Source organism: Amphiura filiformis, chromosome 18 (assembly GCF_039555335.1).
Source record: "Amphiura filiformis chromosome 18, Afil_fr2py, whole genome shotgun sequence".
NCBI lineage: Eukaryota > Metazoa > Echinodermata > Ophiuroidea > Amphilepidida > Amphiuridae > Amphiura > Amphiura filiformis.
The window spans coordinates 23,571,405-23,596,257 of NC_092645.1; the positions used below are offsets into that span (position 1 = coordinate 23,571,405).

Below are 24,853 nucleotides of genomic sequence, written 5' to 3' on the forward strand. Positions count from 1 at the left end.
TCATTATTGTCTTATTAAAACTGGTGAGAATTGCTAATCCCCGCTGAGCTCAAAATAAACATTATTATTTTCTCATCCAAAAGAATGAGAAAATTAAATTCTAACCATTTTGACCGTTTCTCACCAAAATGTCCGTTTTCTCATCCAAAACTTCTTCTAGTGTAGGCATCATGATACTCTATGTACTGCTGGCTATCTTAGGCCTAATAAACTGCATATGCATATTTCGCACCCTCGGTTCAATAAAGCCGTTCATATGAAGTTCCCAATAGGATATTTTATTTGTATAATTTCCAACCTATTTAATTTTTGAATCCCCTCCTCCCCCGCCCCCACCAATCAATGTTGGGGCAAACATAGAGCACATTAAAACAATGCGGCGTTTGTTTTACAACATTGAATAAGGGGAGTGGGGAGAGTCATCAAACTATGGAAGCATCCCAGCAAATTATACTTGATTGTAGTTATATATAGCACGCAAGGATGATTCCTTATTTAAAACAATGTGACAGGTGGTTGACACATTAATTAACATTTCTCATTCATTTGGATGAGAACATTTTAAATTCTCATACTTTTGTCCAATTCTCATCGCTTTGAAAGGATTCTCATTATACATTTTCTACTAGTGTAAAGTTGAGAGTGTAGAGAGTGAATTTCTTTCACACACAAGGAAGAACAGTCTACTGGCAATAAAATGCTGGGTCTAGTCTAATTGAAATCCTCAAATACCTAATCTATGATGGTCTAACTCATTTTTCATTGTAAAAATTGGAGTTGGGCCCTTCTTCCACTCAGGTATTCATTTGGTTCATCACCCTTTTAACCTTGGCGCACGGAAACCGACATGACATTGGATCATGACATTGGATCAGTGAAACCTGTGTGTGGTAGACTGGAACACTCCGTGACAGGTAAACACAACCACGGTGAAAACACTGCACAGCATCGAGGCCTATGTTTGTTGCGACAGATCATTAATTTTTAATAAATATCACCAACAATCTGGGTTGGTAAGTATAGCATTAAATGTAAATTTTACTAGTATTCATTACATTTTGTATTTATTGTCAATAAATATGAATTAGCGTGAATAGGTCTATGCACAAATTCAACATCGATTTTCAAGGATTACGTATCGGCCTATACGTAGACTTCTCCCTTGCCCATTTTGCATACTTTGGCTATATACACGCTGATTTGTATCAATTTGTGTGCAATTGATAGATTTTTACATCTGATATTTTGCGATCAATAATCTGGTATAGATTCCAAAATCAGAATTGTTTAGTATTGAAGTGAGCAATTATAATATGCAAGCTCAAGATTCTTTTATTCGATTTATTCGATTATTTTATTGTCACTAATCATCTTATATAAACTCTTTAGGCCTATGACAATTTTTCTATTTTAACATGTTTAATAAACATATATAATTTTGAGTTCAACGGAATGCGTTTATCATGATTAAATAATAATAATAACATATTTTTATCAAAATACGACTATGGCATACTAGTAGTCTAGCCGATAGTAGGCCTATAGGCCTACGATGAAGCTATAGTATTTTTACCCGCATTTCACCGACATGCATATAGGCCTACATGTAGGCCTATATTATCATTATTATAGGAGCGGGAAAAGAGGCTTCTTGAGACATTGGAGGGTATTTTCATTTTTCTGACTATCTACCCGTACTAAAATCCCAGATTTAGGGCCTATATTAGTATATACTACATCGGTATAAAGTAAAGCCACGATTTTTTCGTGTTACAAAATTTAAATTCCGTGTTACAAATTGGACGATTCCGTGATTTTCCGTTTTACATTATAAAGCACTGAAATGTGAATACAAGCATGTTTTTAAAAGTGCAATTTGTCTTATATAAATTATATGTACCTTTTTACTGTAGTCTCCCCTCAACATCCCCATTAAAATTAAGCATCATCTAGTGTAGGCCTATGCTAGAATGGATTGTTTAATGGTTGATTACTGCTAAATTATCACTTTTCTTTGTTTTCTTTTGCAAATCAACACAAAAGTTAGACATTTTTCACTATTTTGTGTCATTTTAAAATTTCCGTGAGCAAACCCGAATTCCGTGAATTTTTCCGTTTTTCCGTATCACGGAGAAATCGTGGCTTTAGTATAAAGGTAGGCCTAGGCCTATTTAAACGGCATGCCTGAGGGGGGGGGGGGGCACTCAACTTTAGAAGTGACGGTATATGCCTGTCAATATAGGCCCCTTCTTTTGAAGTCGATTTACCCGATGACCCCCTTTTTTTAAAAGTCACACCCGATGCATGATCCCTTTTTTAGGTGCGGCTACCAAATGACCCCCCTTTTTTTGGTCGCGGCTACCCAATGACCCCCTTTTTTCTAGAATTGCATCATCAAAATGTCTTATTTTAGCAAATTTGTATTGAAAATTTGGAACAAGAAATAGAATTTTGCTCCATTTTTCCAAAATTTTCTACCCAATGACCCCTTTTTTGAAATATTACACCCAATGACCCCATTTTTTCAAAATGTTATAGGCCTACTCAATGACCTGACCCCTTTTTTCATTTTTCTGCACCCAATGACACCGCTTTTTTAAAACAACGTTTTTTGGCGATGGGTAGGCACATAGGCCTACCCATCACTTCTAATGTTGAGTACCCACCCCGGGACGGCATGTGCATGCAGTATAATAAGGCCCATGAAAGTCAATTCCGAGTTTATCGTCACTTTTTTTCCCAGGTTGGTGAGGTGACTTTTTCATTTTTCATTATTTCATCAGATTTCAATTGACCTAAAATGCGTGTTGATTTAAAGCCAAACTCATACATGTGATTTATAAACATGTTTTTTTTTATATGGGTAGGCCTAAGGACTAGAAAAGTTAGAAAAGAGCCTGATTTTGCTTCCAAGTTATGAATTATGTTAAACAAACAAAAATATATGTTTCCAATTGCTAAAACTGGTGAAAACACTGATACTTTGAAAATAATGAATTATTTTGGCATTTTTAAAAATTTGACGCGGGTAATTTTGGTCTCCAAAAAGTGACGCGGGCGGGGGACGATAAACTCGGAATCGACTTTCACGCGCCTAAAAGCGAAATACCATGCGAGTATTTCTTTTTTTTTGGGGGGCGGCAAAAAAGACGGGCGGGACTGAAAATTATGGAAAAGATTTAAAAAAAAAATGTGCAACGCATGAATCGCCAGCAGGTCCACCGCTCGATGGGTGGTTATGGAGGGGGGGTCGAGACACCTCTCAAGTTGTTCTTTAATGTTAGAATCTGGCGGTCACCCGTCTTTCGCGGTTCGTAAATAAATGCAATTTGCAACTGCATCACCACCCTCCGACCCACCCCAATCCCTACTACCGGTATTTAGATTCTTCAGCGCCATGCTGCAAAAAAAAATGCTGGCTGGAAACAAACATTTGGTCAACCTTTTCGGGCTGTTGCTGAAGGGGCGGCAAAATTTACCTTTTTTGCGTGCGGGGATAGGAGCGGCCACGGTAGGCCCTACGCCACTGAATACAGAACAGAAAAGTTTGCTATGTCACTGTGTTGGAGCTGGAGCATGACTAGATTTCAATGTTTGGTATCCATGCCAGAGCGAAACGTCCGATGAAAGTGAAATCAAACATAGGGAAAATGAATGAAGCCATGTTTACCATAGTATATGCCTATTTGGGCCCCGCCCCCTTTTGCAAGGAAAAAGGAGGGAGAAAGAGGAAAAAGAGAGGAGAGAGAGAGGGAGAGGAGGGGCAGAGAGATGGGGAATCTAGATACGATATGCATGCAATAGCCTACCTTATACGATTATTATCAATAAGCCTAGCAAAATGGTCTATTTGCCCCCCCAAGTTCAGGGAAAATTGGTCAATTTGGGCCCCCGCCCCATACAGGCTTGCCCCCCCCCCCCTGGAAAAAAATCGCAGCTACGCCGCTGGATGTGATCAAGCAAAACCAGTTGGAAGTCGGAAATATTGATTTTGAGATATAGCCAAACAAATATATTCCTGTTTCCTATTGTTTTGGAAACTGTTCATATCTTTTGAACTGGTTGTCCAAATTCAATGGGATTTTCTGCAAAATGTAGCTTTGCAAATTTAAATCGTGCTTTATTATCATATATCACAATAAACAATCCTATAAGAAACTGAAAATTTTAGATGGCTGACTATATTATGACAATACATTTCAATGGCGAAACAAATCTGAAAGCACAGAAACATTCGCGTAAACTCTGGTCTAAATGTTCCAAAAACACGCCTATAAATAAAATTATATAATTGAAATCATTTGGCAACATAAAGACATAATTATTTGTCTATTTTGGGATTTGTATCGATCGATCTACATGGGGGCTAATTGTTTTGGGCAAGCTAAAAATGGCAGGCAAGCAATTTTTGGCAGGTCAAAAAATGTCGAATCGAGGATGGCAAGCGATTTTGGCACACATTTCAGGGGCACATTTGTAAAAACAACTCTCGAAAAAGGCTTAGGAAAATAATAGGTGGAGGGGTACAAAAACGTTCAAATATGCAATATGTCCTTCTCGCTATACGCTTGCAATTATTTAAGGTTTGCATGGGATAGCAGCTAAGTGACTTCAGTAGTGTCACAGAGTATAGGCCTATGATGAACTCTGGTGTTGTATCATTTTGTGTTACAAAATATGTATAAATATTTGCAACCTTCCATTCCCACATTTTGACTAACATTTTATCAACGTCAATTATTCTTTATATTTACCAACCTGCTGTGGTGGCCACCTTAATTACGAACAGCGTAATTCTACAGCCTGTCTAAAAAAAAAAAAATTGTGCAAGGTTAGAGCGCCCTCTCTGGCAATTAGAAAATACCGTTGTGACATAATGCTTATATCAACGTCAAGGGTGTAGTCTTAGCTCTCAAATGCCGTTTGTTCTGTTCAATTTGCTTCTTTAAATCTCGAGATATGTTTAGTTAAAGACAAAAGGGTAAAATCACAATTGTGCCACTTTTACTAGGGAAGAGGGCTTTACATGTAACAGTGATAGCATCAAGTTTATCAAGAGTTCATTCGTGAAATCAAAAGAATGCATCAATTACACAATGCACAATATTTTTGACTGTTTTATCATGATGCAGGAATCATGATTCTCTTTTTCCACTTTCCATATTCTGCTGTAAAAATGGATTTCACATTCCGCTGTTCTGCATGTGCATGTCAATGATTTTATCATGGTAAATACTGTTCTCGTATAGGCCTAGTCACTTAAGACATGTTAAAAGACAAACAAATATTGCGGACTTAAACATGTTAAAGGTTAATGAACGCGTATTACTTGTTGGGAGAGATATCAGACAAAATAATGCATGCGTGCTGATGTTGATGCGTCTAATGCATGCGGCCCGAAAGGGGAAGTGCATAGACGCATCAACATCAGCTATCATTGATTTACATGTACAGCTCTCTTCCCTAGTAAAAGTGGCACAATTGTGATTTTACCATTTCGTAGTTAAATAAACATATCTCGAAATTGGAACAAGCAACTTAAACATAACAAACGGCATTTGAGAGCTAAGACTGCGCCGGTGACGTTGATGTAAGCATTATGTCACAACGGTATTTTCTAATTGCCAAAGAGGGCGCCTTTCACTTGCACAATTTTTTTTTAGACAGGCTGTAGTTTAACATACATGTAGATCTGTGAGGCGAGGCGTAAACTTTTTGTGTAGAAAAAATGCAACCATGACAACGGTGAATATGGTTTGTTGGGAAACAAAACAATTATTTGCTAACTGCATGGTCATGACCTTGCATTGTTGGAAAAATACTTAAATTAAAGTTGCAACAAACAACGATAAAACATAAAGCAATAATTATAACTATTCTGCGTTGCATGTATTATTTTCTCCAGATCTTCTCAAATTCTCTCTGCTTGGAGCTTTGTGGGGGTTTCCCCGCGGGGTGAAGTGGGGTTTTTCAATCAATCAATCAATCAATCAATCAATCAATCAATCAATCAATCAATCAATCATTATTGATTGATTGATTGATTGATTAATTATTAATCAATCAATTAATCAATCAATCACTGACATTTATAGAGCGCCAAAAACCAAAAAGAAATTGCACTAAGGCGCTATATGAACATCCCAGCAAACACAAAAACGTTTTTAAAACGTTTTATATAAGTTATATTTTTGGTTTTGGTTTAGGTAAAAACGTTTTATTAACATTAAAATGTCGGGTTATATAAAGGTCATGAAATCGTTTTAAAACGTTTTGTACAAAAACACACTACAACAATATTTTAAAAATGTTTTCGAAATGTCATTGTAAACTATTTTTGCAAACATTTTTGGCCAAATATTTTGTCAACACTTAAATAACATTATGTTAAAATATTTGCACATCAGCAAACACAGAAATGTTCTTAAAATGTTTTTTATAAAACGTTTTAATAACATTTAAATGTCGGGTTATATATAGGTCGTGAAAACATTTTAAAAACGTTATTGTAAATATTTTGGGCAAACATTTTTTGCAAAATATTTTTTCAACCCCAAAATAACATTCTGTTTAGAATGATTTGTACCAAGATTTTAAAAATGTTTTTGGAATGTTATTAAAACGTTTTTATACCCTTTATATAACGCGACATTTAAATGTTTTCTGTAAAACATTTGTGTTTGCTGTGCAGTAAATCACTAACAAATGTTATTTAATGTTATGAAAACGTTTTATACCATTAATGTACCCTTTATATAACCCGACATTTAAACGTTTTCTGACAACCTTTTATAACCTTTTGCGAATGATGTCGAAAACGTTTTGTGTTTGCTGGGATGGGGCATGGGGGGGGGATTGATGCATGTTGTCATATTGAAGATAAACTGGTGAAACATAGTGCAAAAGTGGAACTATTAAATCTGGCCCCTTGGAGTGTTAATCGAGACTCGGGATAAACCAAATATATGACGCTCGAAACTTGAAATTTGAGACGGGAAACTCTATTTATGAGACTCTAAACTCGATATATTCGAAACTCGATATATTAGACTCGAAACTCGAAATATGAGACTCGAAAATTTGACTCGAGACTAGAGACCCGTACTCGATACTCCAAAGAGAGACTCGAAACTCGATATTATAAACTCGAAACTTGACACTCGATACTCGAAACCCTAAATTTGAGACTCGAAACTTGAATTCATAGACTAAAAATCTCGATATATGATAGGCCTACTCGTAACTTGAAATTTGAGACTCGAAACTCTATATCAAAACTCGATATATTAGGCTAGAAACTCGATATACAGGGTGTCTCAATAAAAACAGAACCTTCATTGCGCCCTCTTTTTCTCCTATTTCTGAAAAGTTGATCAAATGTATTTTGGTATAACGAAACCTTAAATCGTTAGCTTTAAGGTTACACAAAGAAACGTATAAAAAACGTATAAAAGACGTATAAAGTTGTTCTCTAAAACAGAGTTTTCTCAGTAATCAAATATCGCAGCGAGTGAAATGTTGGTGCATTATTTCAATCGACTCACAATTTTTGACGATATGCCCTCTTTGAGAAATATACCCGTTTTTCACTCTGTCCACGGATGAGGTTTGGATACATCAAAGATTAAAACGAAACACACGGTTAATGACATGGATAGATTAGGAATGCATTCACTATGAGCGAGGATCAACAGCTAGCCTCCAACATCTTCGCAACCGTATTACTGCTGCATTCGCGAGGGTACGGGTCTTTTTATATCTTTTCAGTTTCCGTAAGTTATGGAACACCGGTACACCACTCTTCGCCATACATACCGTACATTATCCCAGCCACATTTCCCTAACATAATATGAAATTAAAAAAAAAATATATATATATATATTTTTGCAGAGGCGACGGCGGGGTTCGAACCCACGCTGCACTGACCGGTACTATACAGTATTGACATAACACCAGCACCTTAGACCGCTCGTCCGTCAAGGCTTGATGATGTCATGATGAAAATTTAAAAATATAATCGCAACTTCATTACTTCAACATACCACGTGACAAGCAAAGACAGAAAACGTACCATATTTTGGAATTTTATTTGTTTAAAAACATTAATGTGTATTAATCGCTCCAATTGTTGATAACTGCGTGTTCTATATACAATAAACGAGCCTACACACAATAGTTTTTTCATACATTATATCGATTTTGACTCGCACGTGCTCGCCATATAGGCCCTACTAAAAGTATGTCGGTGTGGCGTGGCCTACCATTTTTCTTGTAGCTTCTTGTATACACGTCGATGTTTTCATCATTTATACAATAAATCCACATTCGACCCCTAATTTTATTTCAGGTCTATTTCCTGAATTTCAGGAAATAAAACATTAGATTACCATAAAAACGAAACAGTAATCATTGGCTGGGTCTAATGTCATTCTTACATGGAATTTTCAAGGTTTTTTCTATCGTCATTCTCGCTCAATTAAAAAAATATTTTGGCGTATATAAAATTGAAATAAAATTCTGTGCCTCATAAACGACATCAAATGTGCCACAATTGGGTATCACGAATCGTTATATATGATGTGCAGTTAATATTCATATTTTCTTTTATACAGAAGATGCTTCAGTTTTGACAGGAAAAATAGTTTCTTGAAAACCCTCTCACTCGGTTATTTCAAAACGGTAACCACGCTTCCCTAAATGTGCAATAAATTAGCATTAACATTTTTCTAATTCTAACAGCAAGCGTTTCTAAAATGCAGTATGGCGAAATGTGGTGTAGAACACCGGTGTCTGACCCAGGCGGCATAGGACACGCAATTCGGACGTACGAGGCTGGCGAAGATACAGGGCTGACAGCCCCATTCACAATACACGGTTAGCGATTATAAATGGACAATTAACATACTTGCAGTGGGGTACTTTGCAGAACCCCAACGGTTTTAGAGTAAGATAATTTTGCTTTGACACCACATAACAAATTTAGAATTGTTTGTGAAGATTTCATGATTATGTGTTAATCCAATGGCGACGTCAAAAATAGCGATATCGCATCCACCATCATCTGGTCTGACCGGTGTTTTAAATGATCTAGCGCCCTCTCGTCTTTGACACTGTACAATTGCACATGGGCTCTGATTAAATGATCAACTTTCTCTTGATATTGCTCTGGGATTGACAAATATTTTACATCATTTTACTTGGATAAGCTCCAGGATCATTCTGAACCAGTTTTTGATGACTTATTTTTCTCATCTAATGAGGAATATTTGTGGACATTTTGATATAGTGGATATCATATTTCATCACACTACTACTACTGTCTGTTCAATTAGCTTAGATTCTTGAATTTTTAAGATATTTGAAAAAATAAAAATTGTGGTCAAAGTCATCAAAGAAAAGTGTTAGCACAGCCTTAGACCTAACGTGATTTATACTTTTCAAATTCTAAAGTTCAATTTAAAACCCCATTTCTTTTCAATTTTGGTCTTTTCCAGCGATATTTTTATAAAAAGCCGTAGAACGTCGGGTACCATAAACTTTTTGGAATCATCCATTTAGAGCAGTGGGGACGAATGTCACAATGCGCAGAGATGGTATTTATTCGACCATCCGCATCAGGAAGTATTGTCCAGCAAAATATTTGCCAGTACTATAGGCCTATGCCTAATTTGTGTTGAAACCCTGTCGAAACATTACGTTATTATTTATGGGAACTAAGGTTTTCTAAAATAGGCCCAGCTTATATAAATAGGCCTACATTCCTTTTGAATTTATTACTTTTTATTTACTTATTTATTTATTTATTTATTTATCAAGTTATTTATTTATTTATTTATTTACTTATTTATTTATTGTGCGAATGGGTCTGAGAATGGGTCTTAGAAGGTGTAGGCCTATAGTCTTATTATAAAACTACACATTTAATTTCAATTTGTTATTTCGTTTTGTTTGTTGAATACAAACTGAAAAAACTGTGAAACAAAAGAACTTTTAATACAAGAAAATATTATTTAAAACAATCAGGTTATAGAAAAGCGAATGCTGATATTCTTGGGAAGGAATGGTGGTATTAAACAAAATTCAATTTACATTGTAAACCAGTTGAAATGAGAACGAATCCATAATTTTAATGTCCTTGTTTAGGAAAAAATAATGCTCAGAATAATGTTATGCATAAAACGTACTCGCGCCATATAATTTCGTGTAACAAAAACCGGTGGACCATCATATAGAACCTATCCAATAACGGATAACAATTGAAATGGCAGGACAGATTGGTGGACAGATTGTTTTGCTAAATTGGATAGGGTCTATGCCCTAAGTTGAGAATGGACCGTCCCACTCAATTTGTAAAAGGTCGCGAACCCTTTCGGTGGACCCAAGTAACTGCCCAAAATGAGGCAAAATTGAAAAGAAGTGGGGATCTACATTGAACTTGGGAATTTGAAAAGTATAAATCACGTTAGGTCTAAGGCTGTGCTAACACTTTTCTTTGATGACTTTGGCCACAAGTTTTTATTTTTTCAAATATCTTAAAAATTCAAGAATCTAAGCTAATTGAACAGACAGTAGTATATCTGCACTGTGCTACTGAGTATTGATTGTGTTTCACACCTACCACACTTGTACTCTTCATGGCTGGTATATTATTGTCTACCATTGTTATCTCCTTATTGATTGAGACTGTTACAATGTCTCCTCTTTCCTACACTAGAGAGGAGTTACTACAACTTAACTGTAATACATCTATCAACAGAGTTCCCCAAGATACCTATTACTAGGGATGCCCACTCTCAATACAGTTTCCACTAGAACGATTTTTCATTTACTGTGTGCGTGCACTCACACACGTATTGTCTATGGAGAAACTGATCGATACAAGAAATCCCAGGCATGTTAAATGGCGTACATACTTGTTTTGATCCAAATGTAGGCCTATATCAGGGTGTTTCAAGAAATTCCTGATTCCACCAGAAAACATTCACCAAACTTTTTCCTGTTTGGTCAGTAAATAGAGAGGACCTTCCTGCATGAAGAGATCAACTTTTTTAATGAAAAATTTAATGAGATGAGAACTACAACAGGTTGAAGTGACACCATTCCGTGCATCAGGTGTTCAAACGCAATTATCTCCAAATTTGGAGTGAATCAGACAAGCAAACTTACATACTCATAAAATTTAACTATTTATGAAGACAAAATGTGTAGGATGTTAAGAAATTTAAGAACGTTTAAGCCTACCGCGGCCCATCTCAAATCATGCACTTCCCCGTGCACTTCTTACTACCATGTCCATTTCATAGGGAGTATAAAAACCGGGGACCATCATGGCTTCCATGCACACAGTGTATTGCTCAATGTAGTAAAGATAAACTTTGAGTTGGAGCAAATTTCTCAAAATTGGCAGTGATTAATGTTACCAAACTTATGCCATGATGAAATATAATAATTTTTGAAGATAAAATGTGCTGACCGTAAAAGATTGAACAATGTTTAAGACTACCGCCATTCATTTGAAATAATGCACTTATTGTTCATCTCCTCTATGGAGATATTTTCCATGGCGGCCATCTATGATCATGCTTGGGTTTCACCAAACAAACCATGGGTTTTGAGGTCTTATATTTTTGTTGTATGTCAACAAAATCGATTAAATTTTCAGGATGATCTTATTTTCATGTTGTTATAAGCAAATATAATGTTCCAGATAACGCTAGTTAATAAATACATTAAGAAAAAGTACCTTAAAATTGCACTTTCTGTTAGTAATCCTTTTTGGACTTTTAACTTTTTAAAATGTTCTAGCAGCCCTATATAAAACCGTAACACTCAAAAGGCCATATCTCTGGAATGAAACGTCCGATTAAGATTATTTAAACGCCAAAATGTTTCTTTCATCAATTCCCAGCCAATAAGTTAGGTCTGAATCAATTTAAAAGTACTTCAATTTTTAGTGGACATGCCTACTATTACCAATTAAGGAACTTGGGTATATGTAGTGTTAAGCCTACAAAGCGGGGACATCGTGCCTTCGCCAAACAGCAAACCTCCATTCCTACGCTAATTACAGAACGAAAGGCAAACCATCATCCTAATCGAGGGGTAAACTTGTCAAATTTGAAACAACTGCCTAATTTGTACAAGCCACCCCCGACATGTCTCAATGCTTGTCTTTGGAACGTCCAATCTGCTGCAAATAAGACTACGCAGATTGCTGATTATATTCAAGAACATGATATTGATGTATTTATAATGACTGAAACCTGGCTTCATGATTATGATGCAGTCATCATTGGCGAACGCACCCCTCCCGGCTATACTTACCTCAACGTACCTCGCCCCTCCGGTACCCGTGGTGGTGGAATCGGCGTTGTTTTCAAAACACCCCTTAAACTGCGTCAGATTCCACAAGAAATTCACACTACTTATTTTGAACATGTATGCATCACCGACTTTACCAACCGCCTTACCCTCGTTGTAATATACAGACCTCCTCCTTCTCGTGACAATGGCTTTCGTACATCTGACTTTTTAACTGAATTTGACTCCTTTGTTGATGATATATCTGTGTCCCCCAGAAAATTACTGCTTGTTGGCGATTTCAACATACACTGGGATGAACAAAACAAATGGGATGTTAAAAAGTATGCCTCCATCATCTCCTCTGTTGACCTCCAACAGCATGTTGACAAACCAACCCATCGATCTGGACACATATTAGACCATGTTTTGTCATGTCCTGATGATGAATTAGTGAGTGATTTCCATGTCCAGGAGATGCTTGTGACTGTTCACCACTGTGTCCTTTTTAGAATCAATCTTCCGAAACCTTTGCCGCAAAGAATTACCCAGACTGTTCGCAATTACAAGAGTATTGATGCCGAACAATTCTCTCACACACTGTCTAACAAACTGAAAACTGTTCCAGTAGTCGACAATGTTGACGATTTGTTCAACTGGTACAATTCATGTACAGTTGACGTCATAGACCAATTTGCCCCAGCTACTACTCGCAGCCGCGCTATAAGAAATCGCATGCCATGGTATAATGATAGTGTCCATGCTGCTCTCAGGGAGAGACGAAGAGCTGAAAGGAAGTGGCAAAAAACTCGCTCTGATGAAGATCGTGATCGGTTTTTGACCATAAACAGTTCAGTCAATGTGTGCATCTTAGAAGCAAAACAATCATATTTCACTGACAAACTTGCAGATGCTGACAATAAGACCGTTTTCAGCACTGTGAATCATCTCCTTAACAAGCAGGTGCGTCATTCTTCGTGCTCATGATGACCCCAAGGTGCTTAGCAATACATTTTCCAAATTCTTTGTCGCAAAGATTCGTAAGATTCGTGATGACTTGCATGCAGGTATTTGCGACCCGGCTAATGATGTTCCATGTGACAATTGTCCCCAATTCACTCAATTCCATCCTTTAACGGAAGATGAAGTGTTGCGCGTGATCTCCAAGTCATCTAATGCCTCGTGTCTGCTTGACCCTGAACCAACATGGCTGCTTAAGGACCATATACAATACCATCTCCCTGCACTAACAGCTATTGTCAATGCATCCTTAACATCCGGTGTGTTTCCTAAAGCTGCCCACTCTGCTGTTGTTTCACCACTAATCAAGAAACCTTCTCTTGATAAAGACAATCTCCAAAATTACAGACCAGTCAGCAACCTATCACACTTAGCTAAAGTCATAGAGAAATGTGCTTCTGCTCAACTTGTTGAGCACTTTAATACCAATGAACTCACTGATCCCCTCCAATCAGCTTATAAAGCTAAGCATAGCACGGAGAGTGCACTGATCAAAGTCACCAAAGACATTACTTCTGAGATTGATTCTAAGAAGGTTGTTTTACTGGTTTTGTTAGACATGAGCGCGGCATTTGACACTGTCGATCACAAAATCTTGATAGACCGCCTCAATAAGCGTTTTGGAGTTTGTGGTGTGGCATTAGAGTGGTGCCGTTCCTATTTGCAAGGATGGTCAAGTCAATATAGGTGGCCATCTATCTGATCCAGTCGTTGTTGAATTTGGAGTTCCTCAAGGATCGGTACTCGGTCCTTTGAAATTTACCATCTATACTACACCAGTTGGTGATATCGCACGCAAATATGGTATTTTATTTATTTATTTATTTATTTATTTATAACATTTGGCAAAAAGCACAGGCAATACCCAATAGTGCTCAAAGAGCACTAAATTAAAGGGAAGCCCTACATACAAAGCGAACAAAATAAACTGAAAAGCAAAAACAAGATAAAAAAGACAACTATTGGAGGGTTTTAACTGCAGCCCTGAAAGCGGACAAGGTGGGACAACAGACAACATTTTCTGGCAGCGCATTCCATAACATAGGACCAAGGTGGAAGAAACTTCTTTGACAAAGTGTGAGGCGGCTGAAAGGTGGGTAAAGAGCTCGGGAATGGTTACATCTTGAGTTGGAACGCGAATGAGGAGTGAATACATTAGGAGCAGATGAAAGGCCGGCAAGAATTTTGAACACATGGCGCACCGTAAAGGAGTCGCGACGGGCCTCAAGAGAGGGGAGGTTAGTTTGGGAAAGAAGGCTGTCATGATCCAGGTCCCAAGAATGTAATATGACCCGGCAGGCAAACCTCTGAACAGATTCCAGGCGGTTGGTTTGGGTTTTGGTGAGTGGGTGCCAGGTTGAGCTGCTGTACTCAAGAGCTGGACGGACCAGAGAAATGTACAAGGTGCGACGAAGATGTTGAGGAGCAAGGTGGAAGTTCCTATGTATCATGCCAATCATCCGACGAGCCTTCTTACAAAGGACATCAATGTGAGTGTTCCAATTTAATTTACTAGAAATGTGAATGCCAAGGAAGGTGATGTCTGTCACTCTATCAATGGGTTGGTTGTTAAGTTTTAAAAGAAGGTCCGGGTAGGGGTTGATTTTGGTGGAGATAATCATGGTTTTGGTTTTCTTAGCATTGGCTTGAAGTAGATTGCAAGAAAACCAAACGGAGATTTTGGTGATGTCCTCTTGAAAGTCGGCTAAGTCCTGGTGGTTGTTGATTGGCTTGTACAAAGTTGTGTCATCCGCATATAGAACTAATTTGCTACCTGCAGAAAATGGGATGAGAGATGTGTTGTTGATAAAAAGCAAGAAATTCACTACCACTTGTACGCTGATGACACCCAGTTATATACGTCTTTCGATCCTCGTATCCCGGGTGAACTTGATTTAACTCTTGCCAATCTAACAGCATGCATTGATGAAATTCGATCTTGGATGGCCTCCAACTACCTCAAATTGAATGATTCCAAAACAGAATTCTTCGTTGCCGGCTCTGTCTACAGCCTCAAACTTCTCCCACCGCTTACTCTCAACATAGGTACATCCATGATCATACCATCTCAAGTTATCCGCAATCTTGGCGTACTTTATAACCAGACAATGACATTCACTAATCACATAAACCACCTCCGCCAAACTATCAATTTTCATATCAAGAATCTGTGGCGCATCCGTAGTTTCATTGACTTTAACACCTGTCATCATGTTGCACGAGCCTTAATAACATCAAGGCTTGACTACTGTAATGCTCTCTTTACTCATCTGTCTGCCACAGACATTTGTCGACTTCAGCGTCTCCAAAATGCCGCCGCAAGAGCCATCTTTGCTGTTGGTCGGAGAGTTGACGCTGCCTCACTGCTGGTCAAATTACACTGGCTCCCCATCTCAAACCGCATTACTTTCAAGCTTCTGCTGTATGTTTACAAATCTATGCATAATCTCGCTCCTGTGTACTTATCTGACTGTTTCACTCAATATGTTCCTGGCCGACCTCTCAGATCATCGGGTGATACCACTCGCTTGGCAATTCCCAAAGCAAGTATCACTGCCTTTGGTGAAAAGCGATTTCACATCATTGCTGCCCAAGCCTGGAATGAACTCCCATTGCAATCAGATCGGCTCCATCCATTGATTCTTTCAAGAGACTGTTGAAATCATATTTATTCTGATGTATTTTGTATTATATTTATGTATTATGTTTTATGATATTTGTACACGCTATGGTACTTTTGTGTATAGCGTTCTAAATGCAGTAAATGCAGTGTATTACAATTGATTCACATTATTATGACAAAATGCCAATCCGAATGAAAAGATCATTTTTTGTGTAAAAACGTTGAAAATCACAAAAGGTCCGCTTATAAGCATGTCGCACCCCAATGCACCTGTGCAGGGCCGCAGTGTCGCCCTTCCCTCGTATCAATGTCTATCTCCCTATTTTGCTTCCTAACCAAATACCTTCAAAATGCTTCTTCTGCCACATATTACATAGCACAATGACGTCACTTACACATGTGCATCGGCTTAACCCAGTGCCCATCACTTGCACACAGAAGGTCATTAAGGGGGTAAAATCTTACAATTGCATTATCTGGACATCTGTAAGGGATATGGGGCTTAAACTCAGTGAGAATAAATCTCATGACCAGGGGAACATTTTGCAGGGGTCAGGTCAAAGGTCATGCAGAGGTCAAATTTTAGAAATGCATTTCCTGGACATCTGTAATGGGTGCATGGTTCAAACTTGGTGACAACAAACTTAATGATCTGGGAAACATTTTCGAACACTTTGCAGGGGTCAGGTCAAAGGTTATCTGGGTCAAATCTTATAATTTCATTTTCTGGATATCTGTAAGGGGTATGGGCTCACACTCAGTGACAACAAATCTCATGACCAGGGGAACATTTTGCAGGGGTCAAGTCAAAGGTCATGCAGAGGTCCAATCTTAGAAACGTATTTTCTGGACATCTGTAAGGGGTACGGGTCAAACTCGGTGAAAACAAACTTGATGACCAGGGGAACATTTTTGCAACATATTGCAGGGGTCAGGTCAAAGGTCATCTGGGGTCAAATCTTAAAATTGCATTTTCTGGACATCTGTAATGAGTACGGGACTCAAACATGGTGACAACAAACCTCATAACCAGGGGAACATTTTTGGAACATTTTGTAGGCGTCAGATACCTCCATAACACCAACACGCCCAGCTAGGTTTGTGGTCTATGACCACCATTTGCCACTAGTTCTCTTTCTAGTCTTCCCGTCTCTCCCTCTCCTCTCTTTCTTCCTCACCCCTCCCACTCTCACTTGTTCAGTCTAAAAAAGTATCCCCTCCCTCCCTCACTCCTCTCCCTTGGGAAATTTATCAGTATGATCCATGACTGAAAATAAGCTCTGCAAAAATAAACACGAGTCTTGCATTATAGGCCCCAACGCACTGAATGGTCTATTGTTCTATTGTGTCCGATTTGAGCGCTGACATATTGGAAAATGTTGCGTCCAATTTTCGAAATTGGGTGACTTGTGCTTTGGCAGTGTAAAATACATCTGACTGGGCGTTTTAAATACGTAACGCATGAAAGGCATTGGCATCATCGAATGGCTGCCTATAGTGCTGTTAGTGTTAGGGGTGTGTGTGTGTGGGGGGGGGGGGGGGGGGGGTGTTTAGTTTCTATAATAATTATTTTAAAGCCTACATTTATTTGTCATTCATTTCTTTTCCTTTCTCTGTACTTGCTAAAGTATCACTCCCTCTTCTTATCTCCCTTCCCTTCTCCACCCCCTCTTACGTTTTGTCCCCTCTCATTCCTATCATTTTCCTTACCTTTTTATTTATTTACGTCTATTTATTTATTTCTCTTTATTTCTTCCTCTTTCTCTCTTCCTCCAGTCCCCTCTCATTCTTCATATCCCTCCTTCAACCTCATTCCTCCCAAGACCTCTCACAGAAGAGCTGCCCCCCCCCTTCAGTACGCCACTGATTATGACATTCTCCTTCTTAAAATAAAATAAAATAAAATCTCAATTTGTAAAACAACTTTTATATAGGCCTATACCGGTATACTTATTATATGTTACATGTATACGTAGCTCCCGGGACGTAGCTATTTAATACCATTATAGACATGGCAGCCATGATGTGTAATCATTCAGCAGGCGCATTCAATTTATTTAAATGAAGCACCTAATGTCAGTGGGGTGACAACGAACTATGCATTAGCGGCTAATGTGTGCCTTTTGTGCTTACGGCTACTCAATCACACCCTTGGGTTTATGTATAACAATAGGTACTTTTCATTCCGTTAAGCGCTTTCACGCGACTTGCATTTGATCACTTATTGACAGTAGCCTCCTAGGTAAAGCGTTAATACACTGTCGGGTCAGCTTACCGATTTAATGGTGGAAGCCCTTTGTCCCAAACAAAAGGTACCTTTCGATGAATAGCTTGTCAGATTTCAAATCGGCACAAGGTTTCAATGCGTTACGTAATCTATTTCCTCTCTATCTTATAATAGCTCCATGATAGGCCCAACCAATTATCAGATTAGCTTGCGAATGAATATAATAAATTATCTTTGCTCCAATGCAATTCTTTTGTAGTGCATTTCAATATAAAACATGATTACCAAATCGCCACTTGTACGCGCCTCATTGGGAGATATTTGGCAATTTCAGACGCTTGTTCATGATGCAGTCATGTATACAGTAGAATTCATCTCGACCTTTGCAGGACTTAAACCCCATTAAAAGCTATTAAACCAAGATAACACTCATTGAAACAGCTCAACTGCCCAGCAAACACAAAACGTTTTCGACATCATTCGCAAAAGGTTGTCAGAAAAGGTTTAAATGTCGGGTTATATAAAGGGTATATTAAGAGTATAAAACGTTTTCATAACCTTAAAAAACATTTTTTGATTATCTACTGCTCAGCAAACAAAAATGCTTTACAGAAAACGTTTAAATGTCGGGTTATATAAAGGGTATTCTAAACAGAATGTTACTTTGGGGTTGAAAAAATATTTTGCGAAAAATGTTTGCCCAAAATATTTTCAATAACGTTTTAAAAACGTTTTCATGACCTTTATATAACCCGACATTTAAATGTTATTAAAAGGTTTTAAAAAACATTTTAAGAACATTTCTGTGTTTGCTGGGTTCAAATATTTTAACATAATGATATTTAAGTGTGGACACAATATTTGGCAAAAATGTTTGCAAAAATAGTTTACAATAACATTTTTTGAAAACATTTTAAAAATATTGTTGTAGTGTGTTTTCATACATAACGTTTTAAAACGTTATCATGACCTTTACATAACCCGACATTTTAATGTTATTAAAACGTTTTTACCTAAACCAAAAGCCAAAATATAACTTATTTAAAATGTTCTTAAAATGTTTTTGTGTTTGCTGGGTGATTAAATCGGATCTTCTCTGGTTGTGCACAAGTGTCTGTTTTACATGTGCGATATCGCAATAAAGCTGGTATTATAGCTTCAGTTGGGTAACCGATTATAAAGGAAACGAAAGGAAACAATGGTATGTGTACCTTTGTTCACGAAATGAGACAATGGCCTGCTTTTTGTAAACCAGCATTCTTGAAAATGAGCAACATAATGATTGTTGACTTAACACGGTTTGGAAATAATTTCTTCATATTTCATGTTATCTGTCGTTTACATATCCTTCCTAAAACACAAAAGTGCGACCCTCTCCAAACACCTAAATTAGCTAAAAATTTAGGACATGTTACAAAACTATATTTTGTAGAATTTCATAGAATAGTTTAAATGTAGCTTGTACCGTTTTTTGTGGCATCCTTCAGAACGGAGCGGTCCGTTACCAATATAGCTCAATATTTTCGGTCAAATCTCCATTCAATTAACACGGGGAGTTGGCTAGCTATGAGCTAGCTATGCTTTATACCCTCACTCATATTCTACGAAAGTGCGACCCCTTCTGAACATCTAACCTAGCTGTAATTTTAGGTCATGTTAGAGAAATATATTTGCTAGAAGTTTGGAGAATAGTTTAAATATTGGCTGGTTATTTTTCACACAGTGATGTTAACTAGGCAATGCCCGTATACCTATAACATACACTGTTTGTAGAGGTCACGCGTCAATAGTGAGAGCACTGTGTATTGTGTATAGGAAAACGGACAGTAACTGCAGTATGTTCATCGCCAATTGAAAGACTTTTGCTTATAACTTGGCAACATGGTTATATATATATTTCAATGCAAGAGCTACTTACGTCTATACGTAAGTGCATATACACCAAACACAAGTTAATTGAAGCCGTACAATTTACCGCGAATTTAGGACCGTAAAATTTAGATTCTTCTTTTGTCTAGATTAGCACCCAACCTCTCATCTCAAGGTTTTATGTCAAAAATTAACATAACTTACCAAAACGAAAACTGAAATTCACGAGCTTCAAATTATCAGTAACTAACAAAAAGGCTACCACAATGACTTACAAAAACGGATACGGATACGGAAACGGAAACTGAAAAGATAAAACGATAAGATAAAATTTGATACCTGTCACCATGCTGTTCATTACGCGGAGCCAGTAACATCCTCGTTCCAAAGAGAGAGAAAACTTGTCAAAATTAACGTTTACTATGGATCAATACCAGCGTTTGATGAGTGTCAAAAACTGTCAATGCAATATTGCCGTGCATGGCCTGTGTGACGTATTTGAATTTAAATACTCAAATACAATTTCATATTTTCCCACATAGATTTTGAACTGCTTATGTCATGGAGCCATACAGCCCGTTCAAGCAAGATGACACCAGTGTTCAGATATCTCAACCCCTGCATGGTCAGGTCACAGTAGTGAGCAGTCAACCAGTAACAATGGTCAGTAGCACACTGGAAATGAGGCATGTACCTCTTTCTTTCATTTTCCCTCCTATAATTTCTTCTACAATCCGTCTCTTCCATTTTTCCTCAATCATATTTTCCAATATTTAGCTTCTTATGCCCTTTTTTAGACAAAGAGTCCCATACAAATATATGGTTTTTAGCCCTTTTTGGTCAAAAAGGTCCAAATTTGGAAGGAAAAAAATTTCCACTTTTCCAAATCCGCCCCAAGTCCACTTTTTTCATCATCACCTGTATATTAATTCGTCGTATTTTTGTGTCACCCTAGACGGTTATTGACGGCAATGTGAATCTCCCTCGTGGTGTGCCAAGAGACTGGTCAACACCATTGTGTGGTTGCTTTGAGGACATACCCGGATGTAAGTAAATACCGTTGATGTATTGGATGAAGGTATAATACACCAGTTAATTTAAGGGGGTACTACACCCCTGGGGTAAATTTGTGACTATTTTTGCATTTTTCTCAAAAATTATAACACACTGGTAACAAAAGTCATGTATATTATTGGGGCAAGGAATCCAATTACTACACTGAAATTTCAGTGATTCAAGACAAGCGGTTCAGTTTATATGATAGAAAATGAGGTACATCCTAGCGGTACCTTATTTCTTATCATAAATAATGAATCGCTTGCCTTGGGTCACTGAAATTCCAGTGTAGTAATTGGCCCTATAATATAGGTAACTTTTGTTACCAGTGTGTTATTAGTTTTTGAGAAAAATGCAAAAATAGACACAAATTTATTGAAGGGTGTAGTACCCCCTTAAGTAAAAGAATGGGTATACCACGATTGTTTGAAGGCATGTACTGTATTCATTAATTTAAGCAAAGTTGAACACTGATGGCGCTATTTATCTTAAATCTTGTTGGCATCTTTAGGGTAGACACTTGTAAATGGCAAAAAACCATCATAAAATGAGTAAGATATTTGTCAAACTACTTTCTATCATGAAATGAAAGGAATAACTCCTTATTGGGCTAAATTATATGTAAATAGCGCCCTCAATTTACACACAAATGAACAGTTTACAGAATATAAATAACCACAAAAAGGCAGAAAATGAAGTAAAATTTGATAAAGAAAAAAAATTAAAGTTTAAATTATATGTGTATATCAGTGTGATATACGGTGTCTGATCTCCGCCAAACTCCCCCTTTTATAATTCATCTCCCCAAATTTTCAGTTTTCCCCTTTTGCGAAATGCTTTCCCCTTTTTCAAATATTTCCCCGTTTAACTTTCCCCTTTTCAAATAGTTTCCCCTTTTCAAATAGTTCCCCTTTTCGACTTTCCCCTTTTCAAATAGTTCCCCTTTTCGACTTTCCCCTTTTCAAATAGTTCCCCTTTTCGACTTTCCCCCTTTTCAAATAGTTCCCCCTTTTCGACTTTCCCCCTTTTCAAATAGTTCCCCCTTTTCGACTTTCCCCCCTTTTCAAATAGTTCCCCCTTTTCGACTTTCCCCCTTTTCAAATAGTTCCCCTTTTCGACTTTCCCCTTTTCAAATAGTTCCCCTTTTCGACTTTCCCCTTTTCAAATAGTTCCCCCTTTTCGACTTTCCCCCCTTTTCAAATAGTTCCCCCTTTTCGACTTTCCCCCTTTTCAAATAGTTCCCCCTTTTCGACTTTCCCCCTTTTCAAATAGTTCCCCCTTTTCGACTTTCCCCTTTTTCAAATAGTTCCCCCTTTTCGACTTTCCCCTTTTCAAATAGTTCCCCTTTTCGACTTTCCCCTTTTCAAATAGTTCCCCTTTTCGACTTTCCCACTTTTCAAATAGTTCCCTTTTCGACTTTCCCCTTTTCAAATAGTTTCCCCTTGTCGACTTACCCCCTTTTCACATAGTTTCCCCTTTTCGACTTTCCCCTTTTCAAATAGTTTCCCTCTTTCGACTTTCTCCTTTTCAAATAGTTTCCCCTTTTCGACTTGCCCCTTTTCAAATAGTTTCTCCTTTTCGACTTTCCCCTTTTCAAATAGTTTCCCCTTTTCAACTTTCCCTTTTCATATAGTTTCCCCTTTTCAATCCCCCTTTTCAAATAGTTTCCCCTTTTTTAATTTCCCCTTTTCAAATAGTTTCCCCGTTTTCAATTACCCCTTTACAAATAATACCCTTTTATTTTCACCCATTTTGTAAATAGTTCCCCCTTTTACAAATAATCCCTTTAACTTTCCTCCCGCTTTTCACAAATAGGTTCCCATTTTAAATAGTTTATCCCTTTTTAAATAATACTCCCTTTTTGTTTTTAATACTCCCGTTTTGTTTGGTACTCCCCGTTTTCCGTGCGTAGGCTTTACCAGTAAGCCTGGACCCTGGAGAGTACCGTGCACTCACTACAGCTCATTTCGCTACATCCATTATTGGAAAGGCGTTCTATATGAATTTGGATACCAACGTAGGTAGATTTATAGCCTGTTGTGCAGAGTGCACTACACTAAATCCTTCCGCATTTGGTGTAACCCTTCATAGTTCCGGTAAAAAATAGCGCCTATGCGAAATATATCGGCGTCCCAAGGGAACCAAATTTGAGTGACTCTTGGTTGTTTTGATAAAAACGATAGAATAGGAGCTCAACATTACAAATCTGTTCAGAAAATGTTCCGAATCGAATGTACATGGGCAATAGGCCCTCGGAACAATATCATGGCCGGAACTGGTAAGGAGGCGAGAGTGTCGGCTGAAATTCGGGATGGCGCTGTTCAGGAGTTCGTATCTTTTAAGCTTGTCTCAACTTGTCCCAAAAATCATATTTAAATAAAAGTTTAATCTTTATTTAAGACGTTGATTCGATCAAAATATTAAAAATGTTGTTACATGGGGTAGAAAAACAAACTTACTTTCTTGTATTTTCCCGTGTATTTCAATGGGACGATTATTTAGTGGTGTGCGCCCTGCAAGCGCCGCTAAATTCAATGGGTTAGGGATCCGTCAACTTTTATGCACGTTTATAGAGGGGCTGTACAAAGAGCAAATCCGATATGATTGATAAACCAAATGATGTTCAGAATGTTAAACGGTGAAACTGGCATGCATAAATATTTATGCTGGTCAAATTCATAGCAATGATGTTTGAAAGTCTGTGAAGAACTTGTCTATAAACAGGGATATGTCAGAGACAACAAACAACTGGCTGCCATTGTTACAGAAGCCTAGATAATAAGAATTGTTTGTGCTATATTATTCAAAAGGTTTTTTTTTAAGTTAGCACCAAAGTTTAAAACAAGCGGTCTTAACAGTGAAATGACAATAAAAGCATACATTTATAAAACGGGCCTGGACAAAATGGGCATTGCATATTTATGACAAGTGTGGCTGTGTGATTTTATGCAACTTTATTTTTAAGCCAGTTCCGAGTAATTTTCGCTATTCTTTGTTTGTCAACAATTCCGTTAACAATAAAAATGTGCTTTCTAATCAAAGGCTCTATGGCGTATGTTCAATTGACCAGACAAATGAACCAGGGACTTCGGTCAGTGGTGCACGCCTCAAAAATCCAAAAAGAATTAGTAGGCCCTATTATGTTAGATGGAGAATTAAGTAGCAATTAAGCCTAGTCTTTTTTAAAGTCGAGACAAGTCCAAAATAATAACGATTAATAAGCCAATCGAATTGATTCGAATTCCAAACTCCTGGCCTTTTCCTGGGTCTATATTTAGTTGCATGATATAATTCAGATTATGATTTTTCTTAAATGTAGATCTATATAGAATTCATAAATTACACAATAAGTATCATTTTATTCATTTTATTTAGCTCGAAAGTAAAAAGGAGGATATTTACAAAACGGGTGAAAGTAAAAGGGGATATTTACAAAACGGGTGAAAGTAAAAGGGGATATTTAAAAAAGGTGAAAGTAAAAGGGGATATTTACAAAACGGGTGAAAGTAAAAGGGGATATTTACAAACGGGTGAAAGTAAAAGGGGATATTTACAAACGGGTGAAAGTAAAAAGGGGATATTTACAAACGGGTGAAAGTAAAAGGGGATATTTACAAAACGGGTGAAAGTAAAAGGGGATATTTACAAAACGGGTGAAAGTAAAAGGGGATATTTACAAACGGTGAAAGTAAAAAGGGGATATTTACAAACGGGTGAAAGTAAAAGGGGGATATTTACAAAACGGTGAAAGTAAAAG

The 24,853-nt window shown here is 37.5% G+C and overlaps 1 protein-coding gene across 2 annotated transcripts in view; it reads left to right on the forward strand.

Annotated features, from left to right (window-relative positions):
• The first annotated feature begins 848 nt into the window (after window positions 1-848).
• Window positions 849-24,853, forward strand: part of LOC140140023 (placenta-specific gene 8 protein-like) — a 67,216-nt gene continuing 43,211 nt past the window's right edge. The window contains exons 1-3 of one of the 2 annotated variants that reach the window (XM_072161835.1): window positions 849-1,013; window positions 20,583-20,703; window positions 20,996-21,086. In XM_072161835.1, coding sequence (XP_072017936.1) covers window positions 20,602-20,703; window positions 20,996-21,086 — 193 coding nt within the window. In that variant the 5' untranslated portion in view covers window positions 849-1,013; window positions 20,583-20,601. The remainder of the gene's footprint in view (window positions 1,014-20,582; window positions 20,704-20,995; window positions 21,087-24,853) is intronic. The other variant, XM_072161834.1, reaches the window with a different exon arrangement.